General features: G+C 56.1%; 3 protein-coding genes across 3 annotated transcripts in view; 1 reads left to right on the top strand and 2 right to left on the bottom strand.

Annotated features, from left to right (window-relative positions):
• Nucleotides 1–10,695, bottom strand: part of RADIL (Rap associating with DIL domain) — a 51,252-nt gene extending 40,557 nt beyond the window's left edge. The window contains exon 1 of the mRNA XM_086373752.1: nucleotides 10,161–10,695. Coding sequence (XP_086229878.1) covers nucleotides 10,161–10,695 — 535 coding nt within the window. The remainder of the gene's footprint in view (nucleotides 1–10,160) is intronic.
• LOC147344719 (uncharacterized) lies at nucleotides 80–5,771 on the top strand. Its single transcript, XM_086373780.1, has 3 exons — nucleotides 80–676; nucleotides 5,145–5,273; nucleotides 5,459–5,771. Exons 1-2 carry the CDS (start codon nucleotides 122–124, stop codon nucleotides 5,211–5,213), a joined length of 624 nt encoding a protein of 207 aa, XP_086229906.1. The 5' UTR covers nucleotides 80–121; the 3' UTR covers nucleotides 5,214–5,273; nucleotides 5,459–5,771.
• The window catches only part of MMD2 (monocyte to macrophage differentiation associated 2), a 69,685-nt gene continuing 61,278 nt past the window's right edge, over nucleotides 10,343–18,749 (bottom strand). Inside the window, exon 7 of the mRNA XM_086373781.1 lies at nucleotides 10,343–10,759. Within this exon, the coding sequence (XP_086229907.1) occupies nucleotides 10,709–10,759 (51 nt within the window). The 3' untranslated portion in view covers nucleotides 10,343–10,708. The remainder of the gene's footprint in view (nucleotides 10,760–18,749) is intronic.

The raw sequence follows: 18,749 nt of genomic DNA on the forward strand, positions 1-18,749 counted from the left end.
ATGGCGCCTGGGCCCTCGCCGCTGCGTTCTAGAACGCCCACGCACGCCACGCCGCGCGCCACGCACGCCAGTCGCCGCGCCCGCCACGCCTGCCACGGCGCATGCGCGCGCGCAGAGCCTCATGGGGGCTGTAGTTCCGGGGGCTCCGCCCCAGCATCTGGCCAGTCCGGGCAAGCAGGGGTGCGCCCCCGGCTCCGGCCGTGTCAAAGCCGTGTGGGACGTTTGCCCAGACCTACCGTCCATCTGCTCGCTCGCCATTTCCTCTTCGCCGGGTCTCCGTCGTCTCCCGCGGCACCTTCAGGGGCCCTCTGCCCTCATGCCCGTCCTTGAGGACCCCTGCACAGCGGGGTCCGTTGTGGGGGAGCTGCTCTGTCGCGTGCCCCGTGGTCGGCTACCTGGGTGGCGGGGCAGCCGCGACCGCAGCTCCGGGATCTCGGTCCTGTCCTGTCCAGCTCCGAGGGTCCCATCTGCTGACCTCTGGTTTCTGCGGCTCCCGGTGCGGAGTCTGCAGCCGGCTAGCCTGCTGCTCGCCGGTCTCGTCTTTGTGACAGCTGTAAAAATCCGTCTGAAGTGTCCTGCGGCATCGCCACCAGGGAGCAAGGGGCGAACCTCTCGTTCATCTCACGCGGCGAACGCCGAGTCATGCTCCCGGGTGACTCTCGGGCACGTCCGTGGGGTATGTCCTCGCTCCATTCTCTTGGCCCTCTTCGTGGGGACATGTGACAGACCTTCTCATCAGCTCCCCATGACTCTCAGCCCGTTTCTGTCTGCATGATGCCGGGCCTACCTTGTTCTCTAGTTCTCTTCAGTCATATCTAGTCTGCTGTTTAAGCCATCACCAAAGTATCCCTTTACAAACTTGCATTTTTATTACTAAAAGCATCTTTTTCTTTTCCAAATCCTCCCTGCCTTTTGGGATGACATTCTGTTCTTTCCTGTTTTCTTTCTACCTTTTATTTCATTAAATAGTTTAAATCTACTTACTCAATATTTTATAACTAATGGTTCCAGTTCCCAGGTTCTTGAGAATTTGAGTCTACAGTTTTCTACTGACTCATTTCAAGTAGCATCACTTCATGTGTCTTGTTATTTGGGGTTGTGAGCTCATCTCTGGCCAGATTTAGGAGACCTGTGTGGAAGCATGTCCTTCCAAAGAGTACTTTGTTCTATCGGACGTCCTTGTACATCATCAAATTATGTACAATGTAATTTCGTATCCACATCACTTAAATAGTACAATTCTGAACTCCAAACGTGAGGGGAAGAGTGCTTTTCAATTCTAGGAAAGAATATTCAGTTTTTCCCACCCAGAGCCCAGGTCAAGAGAGAGAACTCTGTCATCTTTTACCAGGTAGCAAACTCTTCCTATTTTGTCTTTTCATTGAGTGTGTCCACCTTTATAGTTTCCAAATATATATGAGGTTTCAGTTCCAGCTCCCTACATCTTTCTTGGACAGCTATTAAACTTAAGTTTCTCGGTTACAAAGACTGGCAAATACCTGCAAGGCAACTGTGGCTTCATCATCAGCTCAGATTCTAAGGCCCTCATATTCTCATTTTTCTTCACCCCTAGGGATTCCTTTATTTGGGGAGGTTCTCAGCTATGCATCTAAAAGGAGAATTGTTACAGTTCATCCAGCACTTCCAGGTACTTTATACAGAAAGATCTTCCAGGCTAATTAACCCCACATATTGCCAGAAATATAAGCACCACTTTCTCAACCTATTTCAACGTGGTATGCGTGCTAAACGTTCTAGCAACACAGCTGCCAGGAGGGCCTCTAGTGACCATGTTGCTTAACACAGTGGCTTCAATGGTGCACACCTTCTTTGACCTCGAGTAGACTCACACTGGCCTCCGCGGCGTCACACGCTGTGTTGTCTTGTACGTCTCTGGTCTCCCCTCAGTCTAATTTGCTCCTGCATTACTTTTCCTCTAAAGTTGGAGCTCTCCCAGTTTCCTTGTTAGGCCCTTGACTCTTCTCACTGTACATGTATTTATTACCTGGGTCATCTATCAATTTTCACAGCTTAAGTATCACCTATTAACAGCTTAAGTTTTTATAACCTGCTCTCTTCTAAGCTCCAGATCCACATCCTCTGACTTCCTTCCTGACACCTCCACTTGGATGTCTCAAACTGGACACAGTCTACAGAGAACTCTTACTCTTCCCTCCATAACCTGTTCTCTCTGGGAAGTCACCACTTTGGTAAATGGCACCTCCATCTACACAGCTGCTGTTATCAGAAATCTGGGCATCATTCTTGACACCTCTTTCTCATCTTTGACGTCCAGTTCATTTACAAATATTGATGATTCTACCTCCAGAATATATTTGCCATTCATCACCTTCTACCTGCTTTTTCATAACTCTGGTCTAAGCTATGGAGAAGGAAATGGCACCCCACTCCAGTACTCTTGCCTGGAAAATCCCATGGATGGAGAAGCCTGGTAGGCTGCAGTCCATGGGGTTGCTGAGGGTCGGACAGGACTGAGCGACTTCACTTTCACTTTTCACTTGCATGCATTGGAGAAGGAAATGGCAACCCACTCCAGTATTCTTGCCTGGAGAATCCCAGGGACGGGGGAGCCTGGTGGGCTGCCATCTATGGGGTCGCACAGAGTCAGACACGACTGAAGTGACTTAGCAGTAGCAGTCCAAGCTACCATCAACTTTCACCTAGACTCCTACAATAAAGTAATTAATCTATTACTGACTTTTCAAAGTATTCTCTACCCAGTAGCCACATTAGTCTTTAACCCCTTCAGTGGCCTCCCATTAAACTTAGTCTAAAATCCAAACTCCCTAACATCCCCTACCATCTCTCCAGCTTCACCTCTCACAGCCTGCCCCGCCCTCTGGCTGCCTTGCCTTTTGGCAACTCACATTTGTCTCATTCTCTCAGATGTTAAAAAGCAGACACATCACTTTGCCAACAAAGGTCTGTCTAGTCAAAGCTATGATTTTCCCAGTAGTCATGTATGGATGTGAGCTGGACCATAAAGAAGGCTGAGTGTCAAAGAATTGACATTTTCAAACTGTGGTGCTGAAAAACACTCTTGAGAGTCCCTTGGACTGCAAGGAGATCAAACCAGTCAATCCTAAAGGAAATCAACCCCTAATATTCATTGGAAGGACTGATGTTGAAGCTCCAATACTTTGGCCACCTGATGCGAGCAGCCAACTCATTGGAAAAGACCCTGATGCTAGGGAAGATTGAAGGTAGGAGAAGAGGGTGACAGAGGATGAGATGGTTGGATGGTATCACTGACTCAACTCTGGGAGATAGTGAAGGACAGGGAAGCCTGGCATGCTGCAGTCCATAGGGTCGCAGACTCAGACACGACTGAGCGACTGAACACCAGCAACGACTCGTCCCTGGGTCTCCGCACAGTGCTGTTCCCTTGGCCCAGAAGGTTCTTCCTGCCCCACCTACTGTCCACTCCTCTTCACCTTAGTGTTGTCAGTTTTGAGACTGGCTTGAATTTCATCTCAGAACATCCCTAACCTCCCTGCTAAATTAGCACCTACACTCTTCTTTTATAACACACAGAAGTCATCATTCTGTGTTTTTCAAATTATCTTTTATTTCCCACTGCAGATTCTTAGCTCCATAAGAACATGATCTGTTTGTTAAATGCTGTTTATCCAGTACCTAGTCAAGTACCTAACATAGTAGCACTCAACAAATATTTGCTGACAAATAAACGAATGAGCGTAACAAAGACAAATCTTTTAGGACTTCGCTTAGTCCGGTGGCTAAGACTCCACACTCCTAAAGGAGGAGGCCTGGATCTGATCCCCAGTAAGGGAACTAGATCCCACGGGCCACATCTAAGAGTTCGCATGCCGTGACTAAAGATGCCACTGCTGCAACCAAGACCTGGCACAGCCAAGTAAGTATCTGAAAAGGAAAATTCCTTCACCGTCAAATCCCTGGCTAATCAATATCCAGAAGGCCCATCTCTTGAGTTTTGTTAAGGCCAAGGGACCCTTTCAAAGTTACACTCTGACTCAGGAAAATCATCTCACAACTCAGTTCACAGCCGCTCACGCCCACCGGTACCGGGCATCTCTCTGGCCGCATGACTCCAGCATCCTGTGACCCTGCAGCACCTTCTGATTTTAACCTGTTTCCGGGAAGATTTCCATGGGGCGGGGGCGCATACTCAATGCTTAAGGATACGGAATGGCTATACAAGAAAGCAGGCAGCCTGTCTGCAGAGCTGCTGTCCCACAGTAATCCAGAAGCGCCGTTCCCTAGTGGCGACCCCCAGGGGACTTGGCACAGGCCCTGGAGAGGGTCAGTGTCCTACGGTCTGTAGCAGGAAGAACAGGATGCAGCCTGAGTGCCCACGATTAGGAGAATGGATCATGGAGTACACAAGCAAGTGGTGGAAACCATGCCTCAAGCAAAAGCAATGCTGCAAAAAAGAGCTGAATTTACACGCAGCACCACAAATAGAACTAAATGTTGTATCTTATCACACATTACACAGTATATAATGTCTGTAGGTGGAAAGAAAGCTTAAACTTCAAAATAGTCAGATTTATCTGCCTTTCCCCCACAGTTTGTGTCCTATAAAGAAAGCTGAGCACTGAAGAATTGACGCTTTTGAACTGTGGTGTTGGAAAAGACTCTTAAGAGTCCCCTGGACTGCAAGGAGATCCAACCAGTCCATTCTGAAGGAGATCAGTCCTGGGTGTTCACTGGAAGGACTGATGCTGAAACTCCAATCCTTTGGCCACCTGATGCAAAGAACTGACTCACTGCAAAAGACCCTGATGCTGGGAAAGATTGAAGGCGGGAGGAGAAGGAGACGACAGAGGATGAGATGGTTGGATGGCATCATCGACTTGATGGACATGAGTTTGAACAAGCTCCAGGAGTTGGTGATGGCCAGGGAGGCCTGGCGTGCTGCAGTCCATGGGGTCGAAAAGAGTCAGACACAACTGAGTGACTGAATTGAAGCCTTATTTATGAAATCTTTATTTTAGCTCTATAACTTTATCTCTGATGTGGGGGTTTTTAAACTATTCGGAGTGAGGATCCAACTTCACTTTTTCTTCTTTGCACCGTCCCTAGCCATACTTTAGCCAGTTCCTTAGTGTTGTCAATTTTGAGAGTTTTGTGTCTTTCAGACATTCTGCACCAGATCGGATCGCCCCATGTCTTGTGTGTTAAGCGGTGAGCCTTCGAAGGCTCCTTAGATGACGTGGCCTGAAGTCTCCGGGGGGCGGCAGGGGAAGGTGCTGCCAGCCAGGCCCCAGGTGGGTACATCGGGCTCAGGAGACAGGGCTTCTAGGCTTCCTTCCAACACCCCGCCTCAATGTGACACTAAAGGCTGTAATGTTTGTTTTTTTTTTAATCTAAGCAGTGAATCGAAGAATGAAACTGGTTTGTTAGCAGCTAACCAACTTTATGTTCTCTTTGAATTAAAAATCCTCAAGAACAGCCTTCCCTCGTGGTACAATGGATAAGAATCTACCTGCCAACGCAGGGGACATGGATCTGATCTGTAGTCTGGGAAGACACCACATTCCTCGGAGCCAACTAAGCCGGTGTGCCTTAACTACCAAGCCCGCACTCTAAAGCCCGAGAGCCATGACTCCTGAGCCTGCAATCCTGACCCGTGTGCCTGGGAGCCTGTGCTCTGCAGCGAGAAACCACCGCAGTGAGCAGCCCGTGCGCCGCAACAGAGTAGCCCCCTTCCACACACAACAGCAGCGACCCAGCACAGCCAAAAATAAATAATACAGATCCTCAAAGACGTCTTTTAGGCTCAGTTGATTTTCTAGTTTTAGACTGATGGGGAAAGTTGGCCATTGTCTTGCTTTTACCCACACGTAAACTAGAGTTTTCCCACAGTGACTGTCGCTGAGAACAGGCTCAAGGGGAGTCTTGTTCAAGTCTCAAGAGACAGCTGCTCTTCAGTGAGAGAAAAGAATCCAGATCACCTCCTTCATCCTGAGAGACATGTTATGAAACGTCAGATTCGTGGCAGGAGGAAAAAAAGGTCAAAAGCAAACAGCACCGAGAAGCTGGGGGGTGCGGGACAGAATTCACAGCACACAGCCGCTGACACAGCAGCGGCCTCACCAGACGCCTGGACACCCCAGTTTAGTCAGGGCTCAGGCCTGTCCACCCCTCCGTGGACGGGGTGGGACAGCAAACACACGCCCAGTCGGCTGCTCAGATGACAGGCCCGCCCCCGCCAGCCCCTCCAGCCAGCCTCGGAGGAGATGGGAGGCCGGCAGGCCCCGTGGTCGGTGCCAGAGCAGCGCGTTCCTCCTCACTCGAGCCCCAGTCCGCACTGGTGGGCACCCAAGCCCCCTGCAGGCCACCCCACCGCCCACACCCCGCAGAAAAAACCAATCCCAGCCCTGCAGCCTGAGGTGCACCTTGAAGCCCAGACCTACAGAGGAGCTTGCCCTTCTAGTTTGCATCAACCCTTAAGCAGGCATTTAACGAGCACCTGCTGTGTGCCAGACCACACTGACACCGCAGGACGATGGGGACAAGCCCAGGGCTGATGCAGAGACGTCCCTGCAGAGAGAACCTCACGACACAGCAGCTTTAGAAACCCTCTCAGCTTGCCTCCCTCAGAAGAGGGCACCCAGAGTCAAGGAGGCCCTGCCTCCCAGACGGGAACAAGGCCAGGCAGGCCGCAAGGAAGGCACCCCAGTCCCTTAGGCGGGGCCCCAATGCCCAGCCTGGCCGAGGGCCCAGGACACACGGCCTCGGGCACCTGCAGGAGGCATAGGCGCAGCCGGCAGGCTGAGTTCCTGCCTTGTCGAGGCCACCGCGTCCAAATCAGTGGTTCCCACTTGAGGGCGAACTTGCCCCCTGGCCACCCAGCCAGGCCCAGAGACATCTGTGGTTGTCACAACTGGGGGGCAAGGCTGGGACGGAGCTAAGCGTCCTACTGGGCCCAGGGCGGCCCCGACAGCAGAGACCTGCCGGCCCGGAGTGCCCTGGGGCTGTGGGTGAGAACCCAGCTCACAAGCTCGCCTCTGATCCGGGACACAAAACCACCCCACGCTCTTGCCTTCCCTCGCCACTGACGAAAACCACATGGCCCACAGCCCTCCCCGGGGTCAGCAGAAGTGACTGCCACCTTTTTCCAGGGGACAGGCCCAGAGCCCTCTCCACGGGGCATAAGCCCTGGATGCCAGCCTCTGGGAACAGGCGGGAGCAGCTCTGGCCCCCGCCCGCACCACACAGGGCTGCCATCCTCTGGAAATCGTGGGCAGGCTGGCAGCTGGGAAAAGGCAGTATTTATGGAAAACACGCGCCAGCACTGCCCGCACACACACTACGGGCACGTAATGACGGCCGGACGGTCCCGGAGCGCCGCGCGGGGTCTTCCTCCAGTGCCCTCGGACGGCGCCTTCCACCGCCTGGCCAGGAGGGGCGTCCCGGTCACCCAAGGATGCCTTGGGGGCTCCTGGAGCCTCCAGGATGCACGAGGGGGCTTTTAACCTGGCACAACCAGTGAGCCCCACACAGGCGCTCTTCTGACGTGAGGACCAAATGGGAAAACCACTATCGTCGTGACTGTTCAGTAACCTGATACCTAGGGAGGCGGGCACTCGTTCACATCCGCACGTGTCCACGCGCACTCGTCCACACACATGCACACATGTCCACACAGGCGGTCCAGTCCTCTCGCACCCTTCTCCCGACGAGGTGGACCGTCCACTCCCAGGGGCTAGAGACACCGTCACCCATCTTCAGGGAAGGAGGCAGGGAATCTGGTGTCTGGGTGCCCACCACAGCCCACACCGCCTCACAGCCTTCGGTGACACTCGGGTCACTCAGGGCACCTACAGCATCTCGGGGCTCACCACGGGCCACCCAGGAGGTGGGGCGCCCCTTCTCTGGAGACACTAGTGTTAGAAACAGCGGCAGAGGCCGCCAGGGAGGAGCAGTCAGAGGGGCTCACAGACCACCCCCCCGACAGCAACACCTTCACCCTTCAGTCTCTCTGCAGGCCCCGCCATCACGAGGAGGCGGGGGCCCTGGACCCCGGGGTGCACTAGGAGGTGAGGGGCACCTGGGGACCCAGGGGCTGCAGTAAACTCTACACGGGGGAACAGTGCAGACTGAGAGTTCACACGTGCGAGCGTGTGCACACAGCTGGGTATCACCAGGATCCCCAGACACCTGACACAGGGGCCCTGGACTCTGGTGAAGCTCCACCGCCCGTGCACTGTGGAGCGGGGCTGGACGGGGCGGGCCTCCTGCAGGGTCCTCGGTGCTCACTCTGCAGCATGGTCACTGGCCGGGGGGACGGTCCAGCCAGGAGGCACAGGGCACCCAGGCCACGCCCAAGTCGGAGGCTGGCCAGAAAGGCCAACTCCCTGGGGCCCGGGAAGCCTGCTCCAGGCAGGTAACACAACCCGCTTCCAGCCCAGATAAGTGTGTCAGTGAAACCCCACCCAGGTCAATAGACTCCTTCTCTGAAAACCACCCCCAGACTGAATAGGCTGGGCGCCTTCTCCTGCCTCAACAGTGTAAAAGGAACAGATCTAAACAGTGTCATGGAACAGGAGACAAAGCCCTGCGCCCCCAGATGGCATCCGGCCCCGTGGCTGCCCTGCTCCCCCTCCGCTCAAGCGGTCACCCCCATAACACAGAGCGGCCCCCCAGGGCCCACCCAGGACCCGCAGAACCGGCGGGGCCGGCCCAGCCCACATACTCTCTGCTCTCCGTCCAGCAGAGGAAACGCTGGGCAACACGGTGACCGTGAGCCGAACACCCACCCCTCCGCCCATGTGCGTGACGCGGCCCCTTCCAGGCCTCCTAGAGCGAGGCGAGCAAGGAGCCGGGGCCTCGGGAGCAGCAGGGCAGGGCCAGCACGGAACCCACAGCCTGCAGCCAGGCCTGTGGGTGGGGCGTTTGGGGCGCTGGTCCGAGGAGAATTAGAAACAATAACATCGAAATTAACACAACACTGTAAATCAACTCTACTTCGATAAAATTAATTTTTTTAAAAAACAATAAAAGAAACAACCCAGTAACATCAGTTACTCATTGGGCAGCTTCTCATTCTCCCAGGTGCCTGCAAATCCGCAAAACATCGTGATAACACACCTGGCCCTGTCAGAGGGACCCCAAGCCCATCCTAGGTCCACTTCCGCTGTGAACTCACAGAACAAACCCCAGACAGACAGTCATAGTCGGGACTCCGCACATACCCCTGCACCCTGGGGCCCCTGAGAGGCGAGCACCCAACCTCCAGATCACAAGACTGAGGCCAGAAGGGGTAGCGGGCTCCGCTGCCGCCCACCACCACCCGTGGCAGCCCTGGCAGGCCGCAGGCCATCAATCCACCTGCCACACCCTTGTCCCCACACCCTGAGCATGCAAGGCAGGCTCCGCACCAGAGCACACGCGTGTTCAACACACCTGGAGACACACACAGGACGTCAGCGAGGGCTCCAGCCCCCTGACCCCACGGACCAAGTGATGGGTCTCCCAAGGCCACCGAATGACCTCTGCTCTGAGCCACATGAGACCACTCCATTTGCTCACATAAAGTGATGGGTCTCCCAAGGCCACCGAATGACCTCTGCTCTGAGCCACATGAGACCACTCCATTTGCTCACATAAAGCCACCATTTTCATAAGAAACGAACGAGAAGTCGAATACGACCCGAGATATGTTTAAGAGTCTTTTGGCATTTGAAAAAAACATATATTTTTTATGGCACTTACCATGAAGATAACCAGCTTCTTTCCACCAAGTGAATAAAAGCCAGACACAAAGCAGCGGCCCTGCCAACCCGAGAGGCTGCAGCCCCCTCAGGGCCCGGGCTGCCCCAGCGAGCCTGCGGCAGTGACCCACCGCCTCCAGGCCGGGCCTCCTCCAGCCCAGGCCCCGAGCTCCAGCGCGTCCCTCATGCACCACAGCTGAGACCCCTTCCTCCAGCAGCACACAGCCCCACGTCCAAGAGGCCCCGGGAGCCTCAGATGCTGAGGGCCTTTCTGTACCACGTTTGCCACCTGCGCGGGCCGAGGTCCTCCCTGCCCCACAACTCCACAAGGTGGCATGGAGTCGGCACCAGCAGGCACCCGCTGTGTGGACAGGCCCCTCCATCTGTTCCCCTCCAGACACCCCCGCGTCCCCCGAACCCCCACCTTCACCGCCTCACCTGCCGTCATGGTGTCCACGTCCTTGGCGGCCAGCTCCTCCACCTCCGACCTCTTCCTCAGCTCAAACCTCCGGGACAAGCCTTCTCGGGGCTTCCATAACTCCTGGATCAGGAGGGGCTTCTCGTTGTCGCCGAACACCCGGAAGCCCTGAGCCTGCCACGCATGCCCGCCACCGCTGGCCTGGCCCACCACATCGCACAGCACGAACTGGGCGGCACGCTCGGGGCTCAGTGCGTAGCGCTCCAGGGCCTCCCTCACCAGCTCCCGGGCGCTGGACGTGCCGGTGGCCAGGACGCTCTTGTAGTGGGTGCCTGAGCACACGCTGTCCCCGAACACCTTCAGGACCCCGGGGGCCGAGAGCTGCGTGGACAGCTCGGCAGGGTCATCGCTGGCACCCAGGCCTGAGTAGGGAGTGTCCAGGTCGCGGTACTTGTAGCTCAGGGTCCGGGACAGCACACTGGACAGCAGCTGGCCCTGCCGCTTCAGCTTGCTCTTGGCGGGTGGGGACATGATGAAGTGGGTCCCATAGAACATGGTGGGCCCGTCTTCACCGACGAGCACCCGGGACTCTGGCCAGCGGCAGGGAAGAGGCCGCGTCCTGGGAGAAAATGAAAGGTGGGTGAGCACCGACCAGCAGGAGCCCACAAGGCTAGGGAGAACTTCACCAGACTGGACGGCTGCCCAGGGCCCGCTGCCCCAGCAGAAGCTGCGGACACAGCACCTTGGAGCAATCAAACAGGGAGGATACAGCCGAAGCCGGTGGGACCGCAGGGGACAGAGCATGTCTGGAGCAGCTGGGGTTCCCTTCAAGGAAAGCCATCACTAGGAAGCTCCGCGAGGTCACCCAAGGGCAGACAAGAGATGCCCAGAGCCAGGGCAGAGTCCAGCGTGCCTCCCCTAAACGCCACCTGCCCTACCTGTGCTCCGAGAGACTCAGTGCACACAGCAACGCAGCCAGCCAACAGGCAGAGACAACCGCAGACAGCCGCCCGCCACCAGCACACAAGCCCCCGACACGCTGCTCCGGGCGGACCGGTCCTGGTTTGGAGGAGCCACTTTCCAGGACGGCAGCACTCAAATGGACACATGACCACAACGGACACAAAAGGGCTCTTCCAGAAGCAGCGGAGGCATGGCTGGAATGCCAGGGTCCACCCACGGCGTCCAGCCTGGCGTGGGCCCTGGCCAGGCCAGAGGGACCATCTTGCCGAGGAAATCAGAACACAGCGCTGAGACGCTGAGGAGTGTTCCTAAAGTCTCGACTCTCGTGCACTTGGGGCCTCAGAGGCCTAGGGTTCCAGAGAGCGGGGTTCCGGGCCCTCTCCCCACGAGCTCCGGGCGGGTGGAGGGGAAGGAAGACGTCCTCCTCCACAGAAACTCGGGGCTCACGACCACTGGGGGAGCCCAAGCACCGCCAGCTCCCGACTCTGCGCCCCCTCCAGGCAAGCAGACCAGACAGGCAGGTCCGCTTTCTAGAAGGCTCTGGAAACCCAGGCCAGGCCCTGGTGAGAGCAGCTCTGGGCACCGGCCCCAGTGACCAGCGTCAGCACGGGACTCCACCACAGTCATCGCCTCAGCCCTGACTCACAGGTGCTGGGAGGGGCTTCCTGGGGGGGGAAGGGACTGCCCCAGGTGGGAGAAGTGACCAGGGAGCTCCCTGAAGACGAGGATCCACGCCCACACCGCAGGACCCAAACCGGGTGAGGCCCCCAGCCCAGGCACCGACATCGAACCGCATTCTTCCCGGCTGGCCGGCCCCTGGCCCCGGGTCCCGGCCTGTGAGGTCATCACCCCCACCCCGACCCCAGGGCTGTGGGAATGAAGGCTGAGCAGCAGACCTGCCCTTCTGTTCCTCCAGAACCATCCTCAGAGGACCCTGAACTCTTCAAAATGCTCCTAACAACATCACACCCCAAAGACTGGCTTCTGAATGCTAACGCGTGCCCACTGGCTGGGCTGGGGCCCCCTGCGCTAACAGCCCGCTGTGCAGGCTCACCACCGCAGAGCCCCGTGCTGTGGGCCAGCTTTCTGAAGCCCCAACCTGCTGAAAACAGCCAGGGGTCCTCAGCGGAGGAGCGCACGAGGCCTCCAGGCTCGAGTCCAGCTGGAAAGGAGCGACTCCGAACTCCCTGAGGAAGGTGCACCAGCCTCCCAATCAGAGGCCGTGGAGTGCAGAGCTGGCTTGGCTCCCCATCTCGGACCCGTGCGAAGCCCCGACTGAACCTACCACAGAAACGTCTCCGCTGGGCCTCACGTGACAAGCACGCGGCTATGGTTCGCACACCACGCGAGTGCCTTCAAGCCACCGCACCTCCTGAGAGGCACACCACCCGCCTCAGAAAATTCCAAGTCGTGCCTCTGGCCACCACCCGTCCTCCGTGGACCTGACCCTCCATAGACGCACGGCTCACCTCGAGCACAGCCCCCTCAGTCCTGACCCAGCCCCGCGGTCCGCCAGGGATGTCTGGCAGAGAAACCTCTATGTTCGGAGATGATGTCCAAGTACAGAATAAATAAATACAATGCTGAAAATGGCGGAAGCCGTGTCTCAGCAGAAGGCCGACTCACAGAAAAGTCAGGAAGTAATAAATGCGGGGATTTAAAAGGCCCCAGACACAACAGAGGCCTTCCTAAGTGACTCAGTGGTAAAGAACCCGCCTGCCAATGCAGGAGACACGCGTTCAATCCCTGGGTCAGGAAGATCCCCTGGGGGAAGGATAGGCCACCCATTTCAGTATTCTTGCCTGGAGAATCCCACGGACAGAGGAGCCTGGCGGGCTACAGTCCATGGGGTCAAAAAGAGCTGGACACGACTTAGCAACTGAGCAGAGCAGATACAATGAAGAAGTAAAAAGCTATTTTGCACCAGGGGGTGCATCTTTGCAGGTTCTGTAAGGCTCTTACAGGTTCTAAAGCTTATGTGATTCTGCTTTAATTAAAAACAGAAAATCACAGACACATAGCTGCTACATGTACAGTCATGGAAGGGAGCCCCCCTCCTCTGGGGCAAAGTTAGCAACATCAACAAAAAAGGGGCAGAAAAACGTAGGAGACACTGACTCATTCCCTTCCAGCAACAGCTTCTTGAGCCCCAAGAAGTCCCAGTAAATACAGACCCTGATGGGCTGGATCCATTCTACCAGGAGACTCTCGCCTCCTCATGATCATGCCCTCTGTGGCCACCTTCAGGGAGGGACCACAGAGCATGACCACTTGCTCACACGCACCCTTCCCCCACAATCACACAGAGAATGCAGAGTACAGCCTGTTTGTCAAAATGGGACGCCCGAGTTTTTTGCAAAGGGCAAGAGGCGTGCAGGAGTTTCCTACGGAGCGGAGCACAACCAGGGTAACAAGATCTGTTTTTTTGGAAGCATGACCAGCCTTTTCCTCTTCTGCTCAGTCCCCTCCTGTTTCACACAAAAACTTGGGGAAACACGGGCCCAAGGCTGCAGGTCGCCTGCTGTTGCTTCTCCTGGAGAATGTTTTTCTCTTGTTCTCAAGAAGAGAGTCCAATTTCTGATGAAAACAAGCTCAAGTCACAGCAGCGAGTGAGGTCAGTGCGGGGCTGACCGAATGGGTGGAGGGACACTGCCGTTCCAACACTGCAATGTGGGATCCATTAGCATTTCCACCGGGGCAGGAAAGGAAGAGGGTGGATTCACAGGCTCTGTCTGATTCCGACCAGCCATAAATCCTACATTGACAGCTCCGGCCAGAGCCACACTTTTAAAAGATGAAAATAATCTAATCAGATTTAATTCAGGCGTGCTAGCCTCCTGAGAGGGGTCTGACTTTTCTGTCTGTGGGATTAAGGACTTCTCCTCTCTCCAGCATACTCCAGAGGCTGCCGGAGCTAATGGGAGACACCTGTAACTAACCAGAGACACCTGTAATCAGGGCTGGAAAATTCTTTCCAGCAATTCAGATTAATCAAACACTTGACCAGGTGCTGGGAGCCCGGGTGTCTGGGTCTGCAGCCCCGCCCCGGCCCCACCCACTGGCTCCGAAATGGGATAATCCTGTTTCTTCCGCAGGGGTCCCCAGGAGCCCCAGGCCTGCGTGTTTTCTTAAGAGACACTATTTTGTCGAGGGGCTGGAAATGGTACAGAAATCGCTGGGAGACAATGCTTTCAGCTGGCACGCGAGCGGGGAACGTGCTACTGTGTGAACAGGAAAACCAGAATAGGCTGTGGGCGTTGCGGGGGGGGGGGGGGGTGTCGCCCCGACCCTGGAGAAGAGGGTGACGGGCCCCTATGCTCCGTGCCCGCCTGCAGGCGCCCCTCTCCAAGGGGGCCGCCACGGTTGGGGGGACTGCATTCGGAGGGACGCAGGGGGCGGTGGCCGCAGGTGACCTCCTGGAACCTTCAGGCTAGGCCGCCCTCACCCCCTGCAGCTGGCCTGCGGGACCCGCCCCCCGAGACCGCGCCCGGGCCCCCGAGAGCCGCCTGTTTCCACGACAACCGGACAAGCCTGGCCCGGACGGCCCGAGAGACGCCCCGTGCGGGCCCAGCCGCCTCGGCGCGCGCCCCCCGCCCCGGGGCCTCGCCGCCCAGCCAACCTCCGCGACCCGGAGTCCCGGACGCCACGGAGCGACCCCAGCCGCCGCTTCTCGCGCACCCCTCACTCACCTCCAACGCAGCCCCCCGCCGCCGCCACCACGTTCCCGCTCGGCTCCTACCCGCGCCGTTGGCCCGAGCCCGTGTCCCGGCCCCGCGCATGGCGCGACGCCTCCTGCCGGCCGCTCAACGGACGGGGGCGGTCCCTCGGGGGCGGGGCCAGGTGGGCGGGGCCTCGAGGGGCGGGGCCGGCGGCGGGAAGACGGGAGGGCGAGCTCCTCCTGCGGCCAACCCGAGACACGGAGCGGGCCTCGGGAAGGGGCGGGGCCTCCGAGGGACGAGCCGCTGGCCCAATGGAAGCCGGTGAGACCTGAGGGGGCGGGGGGAGGGGAGGGCCCCCGTGAGTGGGCGGGGCGACGAGATGGGCGGGGCCTAGGGTCCGCGGTCGCCCAATGAACGCACACAAGGTCTGGAGGGGGCGGGGCCTCGAGGGAGTGGGTGGAGCCGATGGGGGCGTGCCGGGCTCCGGCACCACGTGCCGACCAATTAATAGGCACAGACGTGCCGCGAAGGCAGAGGTGGGTGGGGCTGGCCGCAGAGAAGCGGGTGCTGGGCTGCGCACCTCTATCTTCAGCTCAAGGGGACTATGCAGGAGAGGCCGGGCCAGTGCTAAGCTCTGAGGCCAAGTGGTGGCCTCAAGCTGGGTGGGGGCGGGGGCTGGCAAACTGTTTTGTCCCCACCTTCTAGTCCCTACGTGGACAAGGCCAAGGCAAAGAGGAAGCTGGGTTAAGACAAGCGCTGATGGAAAGCGCTTATGGCGGTCCATAGTCGTTAGTCTGATATATGAACATCCAAAACACGGAAAGAGGACGAGGGTGGCAGCTTCCTTCTCTCTTACAATCCGTCCCCCACTTAGCAGCCAGAGTCTTAAACGACAAATCAGATCATGGCTCTCTTCTGCTTAAAACGACGCAAAACGGGGTCAGCTCAGCTCCGGGGCTCTGGCCCAACCGCCCTCCTCGAGTAACTTGTTTTAAAAGAAGCTCCTGTCCTTAGAGCTCACTTTGACACAAGTCCTCCGGCTGGGGTTCCACCTTGGAGAAAGGCTTCTTACAGATAGCTCTCTTTATACCGCCCTGCTCTTGGTCTAGACCTGGGGGATTCATGTGGCCTCTGGATAAAAACGCAGAATTCTGACCCTGGGAGTGAATCTTTTTGGTGACAGCCATTGGGGTATAAAGGGCTTCCCTGGTGGCTCAGACAGTAAAGAATCTGCCTGCAACACAGGAGACCCAGGTTGGATCCCCGGGTCATGAAGATCCACTGGAGAAGGGAATGGCAACCCATTCCAGTATTCTTGCCTGGAGAATTCCATGGAGGAGCCTGGAAGGCTACAGTCTGTGGAGTCGCAAAGAGTCGGACAAGACCAACCGACTAACACTTTCACTTTTTCACTGAGATATAAAGTTTTATGGTCATGACCCCAAATTCGCTAGGGGGAGACTGGGGAGGAGGGAACAGCAATCTACTGACCACCTACTGTATGCCGGACCCGTGCCAGGGGCTTTGTCAGTCACCTCATCTAAAGCTCACATCAACTCTTGTGAGGCAAATGCTGTTACACCCAGAGAAGTCAAACAGCTAGAAGTAGATCCAGGAACTGAGGCCAGGACTGTGTGATTAAATAATATCCTATCCTCGGCAAGACTCCCCGTATATCTGCACAGCCTTCCCCACTCTGACCCTGAAGAGGCAAATGTCAGCGCTGGAAGGAGAGCCTGGGTTTAAACCTGTGTTTTTCTCCTAAGGCATTCCTCACCATCGTCCTGTCCCAAGGCTTACCCTTCCCCTCACCCCTCTTCAGCAGGGTGGTGGGGGGCAAACTCCCACCTGTGAGCCAAATCTGAGCTGCTATTTTATAAATAACATTATACTGGAACCCAGCCACACCCCTTTGCTTATATCTCGTCTAAACTGCTTTCATGCAGCAAAGACTTTTCAGACCCGAGTCTAAAATATTTACTATATGGCCCTTTATAGAAAAATCCACGGCCCTGCTCTTCAGAATCTAGTAATGCCAACTATTGGTTATTTCTTAGCGTACCTGGTGGCTCAGATAGTAAAGAAGTCCACAGGGTCGCAAAGAGTTGCACGTGACTGAGCCACGAACATACACACACACCACACACCTTTCTCATCTCTGTCTTGGCTCAGTTCGTCCCCGCTGCCTTGGTACACTGTACCCAACTGTAGTACTCTGCTCAGGTGGCCATAATGAAAGAACACAGACCGGGGGGCTTAAACAGTGGAGATTTATTTTCTCACAGTTCTGGAGGCTGGAAATCCGCAATCAAGGTGCCAGCAGAGGGGATTTCTTGTGAGGCCGCTCCCCTTGGCTTGCAGACGCCAGCTTCTCCCTGTGTCCTCATGTCCTCCTGCAGTCTTTCTTATTCGTCTGTGTCCTAATCTCCTCTTGTAAGGACACCAGTCAGATTGGATTAGGGCCCACCCTAATGACCTCATTTTCACTTAATCACTTCTTTAAAGGCCCCATTTCCAAATACACTCACATTATGAGATGCTGGGGGTTATAACTTCAACATATGGATTTTTTTTTTTAATTTTTAAAATGTTTTTTTTCCTTGGCTGCACTGGGCCTTCGTTGCCCTTGGGCGGGCTTTCTCTAGTTGTGTGAGCAGGAGTTACCCTCTAGTTGCAGTGTACAGGCTTCCCACTGCGGTGGCTTCTCTTGTTGCGGCATGCGGAATCTTCCGGGACCGAGGATCAGTCCAATCCACACACACAGGTGGATTCTTAACCACTGGGCCACCAGGGAAGTCCTCAACATGGATTTGAAAGGAACACAATTCAGTTCCTCAGACAGTCTTCATCATCTGGCTAATGTCTACTCATCCTTTAAGACTCAGAGTGGGTGTTACTTATGTAGTTGCTTCCCCCCACGGTGGTCCCCAGTGACTCACACTTTCTGGTTTCACACCCCAGGTAGTCCCCTCCCAGGCTGAAACAGATCGGAGCTGTGTAAACAGTAAGATGCTACCAAAGTGACAGTGTGACTTCAGGGGCTAAATTATAAAAGCTGGTTTCCGCCCTTGCTCTCTCCAGGATCATTCCCTCTGGAGGAAGAACATTCAAGCAACCCTGGAGGGGTCCACGTAGCGAGAAAACCAATGCCTCCCATCAAGACAGCACCAACTTGCCACCCGCACGAGCCATCCTGGATGTGGGTCCCCCAGCCCCAGGAACCTCCATGGCTGCCACCCCAACCAACACCCTGACCGCATCTATTGAGGGACCCTCAGCCAGAAGTGGCTCAGACAGTGTAGAATCTGCCTGCAATGCAGGAGACCTGGGTTCGATCCCTGTGTTGGGAAGATCCCCTGGACGAGAAAATGGCTACCCACCCCGGCGTTCTTGCCTGGAGAATCCCATGGACAGAGGAGCCTGGTGGGCTGCAGTCCATGGGGTCGCAAAGAGTCGGACACGATTGAGTGACTAACACAGCCAGAATCACCCAGCAAAGCTGCTTCTGAATTCCCAGCCCTCAGAAACTACCTGAGATGAGGAATGTTTACTCCTGACTCATGCCCCTAAGTTTTGGGGCCATGGTTATGCAGCAATAGATCAATAGATCAATGAGTGCCCCTTATCCAGAAAGGCCTCCCTGCCCCCAGACCTGGCTGCACGCCCCTCCTCTGTGCCCCCACAGACTTTTGTTTTTGGCCTTGCCACTCGGCTGGTGGGATCCTAGTTCCCAACTAGGGATTGAATCTGGGCCCTCAGCAGTGAGAGCACGGAGTCCTAACCGCCGGACCCATGGGGGAATTCCCTCCCACAGACTTTTGTTTTCTACCTTTTTATTCACCAAGTCCATGTTATATCAAACCACGTTCCTTAAATGCAAATCAGAGATTTCTCCTCCCCGTGCTGCGGTCCTCGAATCACTTCCCTTCAAGCTTCAAGTCCACGCCCTCCTCCAGGGGGGCCCTGCTGACCGCTCCACCTGCTCTC

Source organism: Bos grunniens, chromosome 25 (genome assembly GCF_055505025.1).
Source record: "Bos grunniens cultivar Pamir isolate PY7600 chromosome 25, Bosgru_T2T1.0, whole genome shotgun sequence".
In the NCBI taxonomy this organism is placed as follows: domain Eukaryota; kingdom Metazoa; phylum Chordata; class Mammalia; order Artiodactyla; family Bovidae; genus Bos; species Bos grunniens.